The sequence below is a fragment of the Larus michahellis genome, chromosome 14, assembly GCF_964199755.1.
Source record: "Larus michahellis chromosome 14, bLarMic1.1, whole genome shotgun sequence".
NCBI lineage: Eukaryota > Metazoa > Chordata > Aves > Charadriiformes > Laridae > Larus > Larus michahellis.
The window spans coordinates 11,356,072-11,364,375 of record NC_133909.1 but is presented as its reverse complement, the minus strand read 5'-3'; the positions used below and the strand labels follow the sequence as shown (position 1 = coordinate 11,364,375).

The following is an 8,304-nucleotide window of genomic DNA, read 5'->3' as shown; positions in this document are numbered from 1 at the left end:
GGGCTATGGGGATGCGGCCGCAGCGGGTACAGACGAGCCCTCCCTGGTCAGCCGGGCAAACTGGGCTGTTTTTCTATCGCCCACGGAGCCTGGTCTGAAGTTCCCTGCCCACATCTCTCCCAGGAGCAGGGAGGACGAAGGGGAAGGAGGAGGAAGGCAAGTCTTGCTCATCCAAAACATTTACTGTGAAAACACGAGGCTGGAAGAGGAATCGGTGAAACCATTAGAAACGGTTTATTGTTACAGCACACCACAGAGGTCACACACCACTCCTGGCTCTTCCTCCCAAGGAGACACAGCATAATCTGTTTGGTGCAGGGATTACGAGAGGAAGCTGCTGGCAATCTGCTCCAAACTTTCCTGTTAGTTCAGTAAACGGCCTCTTTACTGCGTTAACAAAGGCGAGGAGCTGCATTAACCCCTTCTGCACAAACCCCTCCCGGGGCCAGCTGCCCCCCGAGAGCGCAGCAGCTCCGGACCAGCTTCCCCCGGGGACAGTCAGCTCCCGTCCCTTTTCCTGCTGGGATGTTCAGGAGCAGGATGCGGAGCACAGAGACTGCGGCGATGTGTCCCAACCCTGTTTAACAGGGCTTACACAAAGCGCTGGCGGCAAACGCTGAGCTCCCAGGAAAGGTCCCTCTGAGACCTTACTGGGAGAGTCCGGCATTCGCTCCTATGAATTACAAATTAAATAGGGCAAAACGAAACACGGCGACACCAGGCGAGCAACGGACTGAAGGAGCCTTGAAGGAAAAACGTTGTACAAAATGCTACAGCCCGTGCGGATGAAGACAAGGCTCTCTCTGGTGGAACAGGCGCGCACTGCAAGGATGGTCTTAGGGAAATATGTTTTCTCTTTGCCTAGAGAAAACACATCCCAGGAGCGCAGAGCAGGACACGGCCCCATCCCGTCTTCACTCTGGCTGGGCCAAGGCTTCGGCTGTTCCAAACACGGGCCAGGGGAACCGTCGCCTTCAGCGAGGGCACAAGGAGCAGCTCAAACCCGCTCGGCTCCTTCCAGAGAAAGTCCTTTGCTCAGGTCGCACTGGTCAGTCAACACGGGTCCAAGGCTTGCGGGACCCCAGCTTTGTCAGGAAACACTAATGAAGAGAGGGAGCGAGTGGAACCGAAAGCAGGGCAGCTCCAAGGTGCACGCTGCCTTGAGGACACACGCGCGCAGGAGGACGAGGATGCCCCGGCCAGGCTTTGGAACGTAACAAACGGAGATGACACGGAAAGCACGACTCAAAACCAGAGCTGCTGCTGGCCCATCACCACATGGAGAGCAGCACGGTCTCTGGGATTACTTAGTATTGTCTAGCACCAGATCACACAACCCCAAAGACAGTCACTAAAAGTCTCCAAGGACCCTCTGGGTCCTTCTTCTGCTGTTGCAGAAAGAGGGATTAAGGGTTGTGGTTTCAAGAACGTAATAAATAAAGATCTGCAGTGTCCTGAAGAGCATCTGCAAGCTGGCGAGTAAGCTGGCTTCCAAGAACAGCTAAATCTGCCCACCAGCTGGCTGGCCAGGCACCTCTCCAAGCGCTCCATCATCCCTGCTGACCCCGCTGAGCACCAGACCGTCCTCCCCAGTGTGGGCTCCGGAGGAACTGGTCTCCTTTGGAGTGTTGATTTAAGAAGCTTCATGCCTCGTGTCCAGTACGGAACGAGCCCCATGTTTACCCCAGCCTGACCCCTCCTGTCCCCGACCCTACGAGGAAATGTCAAACACGAGCTGACGGCTGGAAGCAGAACCGATCTCAGCCCGTCTGAACGTTGCAAAGGTGAACTCTGATGGTGGGGCAGAGCCAACAAGGGACGACTCCTGGCTCAGAAGAAGATTCCTTGCTGTAATTTTAAGAGGCTCATCAGATTTCTGTCACCCTGGCTCTCACTCAGCACCAGAGGCAGGCAGAGCAGGATCCGAATGGGAATGGCTAGTGACCGCCTGTGACTCGCACCCAGGCAGAGGCCAGCTCTTCACCTCGCACCGAGAGCGGCTTTTCCCCCAGTAAGCGCCGCTGCCAGTGAACGCAGAGCCAAGCAGGCGCTCTGGACTTTGCTCAAGCGCACCGCCCTCACGCGTGAGCTGGTTTTACACAAGGCTGACAGAACCGTTCTCAACCCGCAGCACGAAGCGTCGCTGCCCGTGGAAGCCCAGGCTGGCTGCGCCCTGCCCGTGCCCCCTCACCGCCTCGGACATGCCAGCCGGTCTCGCTTACACGGGAAAAAGGGACACCAGCAGCCCTGCCACAGACAGAACCAGAAGAGAAGCAGAGGGACACGGAGGAGCGCAGACACCGAGGGCTCCCGAGAGCAGCAGCTCGTTCTTGCCCGGGACAGCCGCTGTAAACACACGATGGCTCCGAGGGTGCGACTTCCTGGGGATTCAGGCAGAGCAAAGGCAGATCTACCCCTGAAATCAAACCTAAAGCAAGCATTTGGCTTCCGAAGTTTTAGAGTTGTTGTTTAATCCCGAGACAGCGCAGCTGAGTGAGTTTAGAATTTAAGTTACAAAAAAAGAAAGCACTAGAAAATAATCTTGATACAAGAGCAATAATCAGCTGAGGTTCCCCACCCTGCAACAGGGAATCCTGCTCCACGATCCGCCCAGCACAGCTGGGATGCTGCCAAGGCATTGCTTGTTCCCAGCACACGCTGGGATGGCAAACTGTCCTGGGTGAAAGTTATGTGGGGGAATCCCCAGAAGTGGGAGTTAGGATGCTGCCACCAGTTCTGGTTTTGGCTTGTTCTTGACGGGTGACGCTTCTGTGGAAGAAAGAGAAACTTGTTACAGAAACAGAGAACAAATAGTCTCCAGTCACCTGCAGAAGAACCAGGACTCGCAATCCACTTCTCTGTAGAGCAACAAATGCTTGCACAGCACCTGAACTAATAGAAGTTCGTTAGAAATAATTCCACATATCCAGGACGCCCCTCTTTTTCACAGCACCTGAAGAATTAAACCCGTTTCAGAACACACCCAACACAACCCCAGTAAGCCCCAGCCCAGCGACGCAGAGGGAGGGCTGCGCGCAGCCAGGGCAGCCTGTGTTTTGTTTGGCCGTCCCGCTGCCAGCGCACAGAGCTGACATCTGATCCATGTTTACTAGCAAACAAGCACTGAAAAGAAACCAGGCCCGTTCCCCACATCCCACATTTCTCCCGGGCAGGTTTCACACAGAGGAAATGGCTTCTCACAGCTCCCGGTCTCCACAAGCAGGGAAATCCAGCTTCGGCGACCGACAATTCGGAGTTCTGCTGTCCCGGGAGACAGACTCTTTCCCAGTTTGCCTTCTGGCACCCAGCTGAGTCCAGCTCTACCTCACCCTTTGTCTCCAAGGGCGGGCTCCACCTTCAGCTCTCCAGCATGGACAGACACCTGGTAACGCTCCGGGAAGACTCCTTCCTCTCCAGCCCAACAGTGCCCGTTTGCTCACTCTGTTCCATGAGCTCTCTCGCTCTTCCCTCTCCGCACCCAGTGCGCAAACCCTGCCGCTGAGGCTGCGGATCGCTCAGGAGCAAACGCACGGGTAGCATCACTTTGCAGAGCTGACGCTCCGACAGTCCTGGAACAGTGGGGCTCCAGCGGTCCTCATCCAGCTGGTGCAAAATTACCGTTGTTACGTGAAGCAAGGTCACAAGAGCTACGAGTTGTCAGGAACCTCAGTGAAATCCAGTTCCGTGCAGTGTGACTGCTAACATCCGTGGTGACAACAAATTGTTGCTGCGCAGCAGCACGTTGCGACAACACGCAGGGGACCAGTTCAGGTGTCGTCAGAAAGCCTTGCCTGGGTCTAGAGGAGAGCCAAGGAAGGAGTTCCTCGTGGAGCTTCCCAATGGAACACACACTGGGTGTTTCAAGGCAGCGGGCAGTCTCACGGCAGGTACAAAGCGTGACTTAACAACAGCAGACGTAACAAAAAGGAACTCCTCAAGAGGAACAACTAGATGCTGACTGAACAAAGAGACTATAGAGCCTTGGGTCCTCTTACGGTGAGGGGGTTTGTCAGAGCCCCGAACAACAGGGCTTTAAATCACAAAGTTTCTATTCCTTCCCATTCGCCAGGACAGTACTTACAACAGGAGAGGGTCTCAGACTATGGCACAGAACTCAGAAGAAGGATGAGAGCATATAAAGAAAGCGTACCTGGGATCTTTTCTGGGAGTGGCTCAGAAGGAACTTCTGGAAGCTCCATCTGTTCCTGCAAGAACATTAAAGACGACACGTGACACACACCCCACGTACCAGGCAGCGGTCACAGACCCTTGTGCCAGGGCTCTGTGCAAAGACTGTCTGGGAACAGAAGAACATTAAGCGACTTCTCATACGGACTTACATCTGCCCCAGAGATGCAGGAAGGGTTACGGGCTTCAGTACTGCCCAGTACATGAGAACAAGGGTTATTTTAATTATTAAGTGAGACTTAATTAGTATTAGCTACAAGTCTCCTCAAATCAATGCCAGCTGCAGATCCTCTCCACCTCAGCCTCCACTGGCTGCACGTTTCCTACAGTGGAGCCACATCGAGCCCATGTTTGGAAGAGCCACAGGCACCACAGGGATGGGGGACGGCAACACGCACTGACTGCTGCTATCTGGGCATGACCCAGGGCTTTCAAGATCTTCCTCTGGTGAAGTGGAAGAGATATCCAGTAAGAACAGAGATCAACTGACTGCAACAGACGGCAAATACAGTACCACCCTTAAAAGCATCCCATTTTTAAATGACACCTGTGTGTGGAGTAATTAGTTTGATCTTTGACGACACAATGATCGGGCATAAACAGGTATTACTAAGATCTCTGGCAGAATAAGATAAACTATTGAGAGCGGGAAAAAGATAACTTTCTCCCCTATTACAAACAGCTTCCTGAAAATGACATTTAAAGTAATTCCAAGAACATCAGTCCTACCTGAGTAATAGCGTTTAATTCTTCTAGAATGGCATCTTCATCTTCCTCAGTCAGGCTGCCAGCCAGTAACTCATCTATTTGCTATGAAAGAGAGGAAGAGACACGTTCCAGTCAACAACAGCGCAGCAGAAGCAGCTCTGTGGCTTGTAGCATGGTACATGCGCACGGGGGAGCAATGTGAACCTGGGGTGAAGGGGTACTTGGAAAACTAACAAAGATAAATTTTCTGCAGGCGACTGAGATGTAATTCCCAACCTGATCGCCTACAAAGTAAGTCTGGGAACACAGCGCACACCAAAGAAACTCTGCCTGGCAGGTTGTCTCTGCTCACAACTACTCACGCACACAGTACATACCCTCTGGTACTCCACAGCGTCTTGAGTTTCACCTATTATTCTTTCTACTTCTTCTATTGACATAACCTGAAGAAAAGAACCCAAAGTCCATGCGTCAGAGAGGTCTGCAGGGCTACAAACACCCAGGACTCTGCCGAGACCAAGGCAAGAGCGCGCTCAGCTGACCTGCTCGCACATACCTGGTGCATTTTGTTCAGACATTCATTGCCTATTTTCAGGCCCTCGATGACCTTCATTTCAATCTGGGTGAATTCAATATCCTGGACCTGAAAGAGAAAGAGGAGGACACGTCACAGGCTGTCACATTCCCATCGTTAGCCAGAGACACACCGCCAAGATCCCCAGAGAAACTGCAAGGAGACCTCACTCAAGAGCCCTTTCACTAGTGAACAAAGATTAAATTATACCGGTAGTAAGAACACGCGCACAAAAAGCTGTAGGCAGCTACAAAAGCACATCCAACAGCCCTTTAACTGATTTTCTAGCTGACAGTCTAAGCTGAGGCCACAGTTTCCACAGCCACCCCAGAACAAACACATCCATTCCTGAAATCACAGTACCGAGGCGAAGCCCGAGGAAGTGCCTACTGCAGCTGTCCACACTGTGACTAAAGTTTTACTAATTCACAAAACATCTGTGTCATCCATAACCTGCACTATAACCTCAAAACACACTCACCAGCGGATTCTTTAGGGAAGAGTCACGGTGCACAGATGATTTCAGAGACATCTGCCCATCGGAGAGAGGGCTAAACCCCCGTTAGGACTTAAAATGCAATTCCACACAATCAAAAGGAACACCCACCCCAGGAGAGAGACTTGTACCGAGCGCACGCAGCGGCCACTCGCAGCCTACAGCGACTGCTTCTTGCTTACCATCCGCTCCAAGTTGCTGATTTGGTTTTCCGTTCTATCTAGAAGTTGCTCTTGGTAACGCTTCTTCTTTAGCAAGAGCAAGGCTTTTCTGCAAGAAAACAGGAGGAGGAAAACTCAGCACAGGAGAAAGCAAATAAGTCTAAAAGAACCACATCAAAGCCATCTTTGTGCTTTTTTCAAAAGGAGGCAAAACCATGTGCCAATTAAATGACAACTCTGAACTGCTCCTGTGAAGAATAAGGATAAGCAAATCATAAATTTGCTAACCTGCTACCTGAAAATCTAGGCATATTTGTCGTGGATTAGGACTTCACTGGGCCGGTTTTGCTCTAGCAATGCAAAACAAAGTCCTTGCCACAAAAGGCTTGTGATACACCCTCACAACCAGGCGTAAGGGACGGCCACTGACTGCGGTACAGAAATAGAACCACTTTTTGAAAACCTGTTTTAAACACCAGCTGTGGCACACACGCAGACAGTCTCTCCTGGTTGTAAGTAGAATCACAGAATGGTTTGGGTGGGAAGGGACATTTAAAGGCCATCCAGTCCCTCCCCCTGCCCTGGGCCGGGACATCTCCAACTGGATCAGGTTGCTCAGAGCCTCGTCCAACCTGGCCTGGGATGTTTCCAGGGATGGGGCAGCCACAGCTTCTCTGGGCAACCTGGGCCAGGGGCTCACCGTGCTCAGTGTAAAAAAGTTTTTCCTTAAATCTAGTCTAAGTTTTATTCTTTACAAAGTTCTATAGAGTTCTATACTCTTCTATACTTTATAAAGTATAAAACTTTATACTTAAAGCGTTCAGTATAAAACTTCAAACTCAACTTCTGTTCTCAAAGAAGACCCCGTAAATGCCTCCACAGCCATCGACACCTACGACTGGGTACCGATCCCTCTCCGGGACAGGGGGTATTTAAAGAACGGGCAGATATAAAAGACGGTGCTTGGCGACGGGGTTTGGCAGCGGCCTTGGCAGTGTCGGGCTGACGGATGGACGCGATGATCCCAGAGGTGCCCCCGACCCCACGGTTCTGTGCCTGTCACCCTCCTCCGGCCCGGCCCGGCCCCCCGCTGCCCCTCACTCACTCCCGCTTCCCGTCCTGCAGCAGCTGCCGGGCCAGGGCGCGCTCCCGCTGCAGGCTGAGGCCCACCCGCCTCTGGAACTGCTTCAGCTTGTCCCGCTGCTGCTTCAGTTGCTGGGGAGGGAGGGACAGAGACGGGCCCGGTCACGGCCCGCGCCGCGCACAGGCCGCACACCGGCACCGCCCCAGCGGCCGCCCTCACCGCCCCGGCCCCTCACCGTCCCCGCGGCCGCCCTCACCGCCCCGGCCCCGGCCCCTCGCGGCCTCGCCCCCGCCAGCGCGGGGACCCGGCGACCGCCGCCCCCCCACCCCCGGAGCCGGCAGCGCCGCGGGGCCCGGGCGCGGGGCGGAGCGGGCAGGGCCGGCGGCCGCCCGGGGACAGCGGCGCGGCCGTTCCCGGCACTGCCCGGGCCCGGCCCCCCCACCGGGTCTCACCAGCACCGCCTTATCCTGCTCCGTGACGCGGCTCCGCCGCTTCCGCCCGAAGAGGTTCCCCATGGCGCCGCCGCCGCCACCGCTCCTGCCCCGGGCGGCGCGGCCGCCCCGCCCCCGGCACCGCCCCCCGACGGCGGCCGCGCAGGGCCCGGCCCCGCAGAAGGCGAAGGCGAGCGGAGGCGGAGAGCGCCGCCAGGGGGCGCTGTGGGGGCGCTATGGGAATGGGCGGGGAAGGATGCCGGGAGCGGGGGGGGTAGGGGATGGGGCAGTATAGGGGATGGGGAGCTATAGGGGATAGGGATATAGGGGATGGGGAGCTATAGGGGATGGGGAGCTATAGGGGATGGGGATATAGGGGATGGGGAGCTATAGGGGATGGGGAGCTGTAGGGGATAGGGATATAGGGGATGGGGAGCTATAGGGGATGGGGAGCTGTAGGGGATAGGGATATAGGGGATGGGGAGCTATAGGGGATGGGGAGCTATAGGGGATGGGGAGCTGTAGGGGATAGGGATATAGGGGATGGGGATATAGGGAATGGGGAGCTATAGGGGATGGGGAGCTATAGGGGATGGGGATATAGGGGATGGGGAGCTGTAGGGGATAGGGATATAGGGGATGAGGAGCTAGGGGATGGGCAG

At 54.8% G+C, this 8,304-nt stretch overlaps 1 protein-coding gene across 1 annotated transcript; it reads right to left on the bottom strand.

Moving 5' to 3' along the window:
• Positions 1–215: 215 nt before the first annotated feature.
• CHMP6 (charged multivesicular body protein 6) lies at positions 216–7,792 on the bottom strand. Its single transcript, XM_074607595.1, has 8 exons — positions 7,664–7,792; positions 7,233–7,342; positions 6,149–6,236; positions 5,453–5,539; positions 5,274–5,339; positions 4,918–4,998; positions 4,151–4,205; positions 216–2,769 (listed from the first exon to the last, which is right to left on the bottom strand). Exons 1-8 carry the CDS (start codon positions 7,724–7,726, stop codon positions 2,717–2,719), a joined length of 603 nt encoding a protein of 200 aa, XP_074463696.1. The 5' UTR covers positions 7,727–7,792; the 3' UTR covers positions 216–2,716.
• Positions 7,793–8,304: the final 512 nt, after the last annotated feature.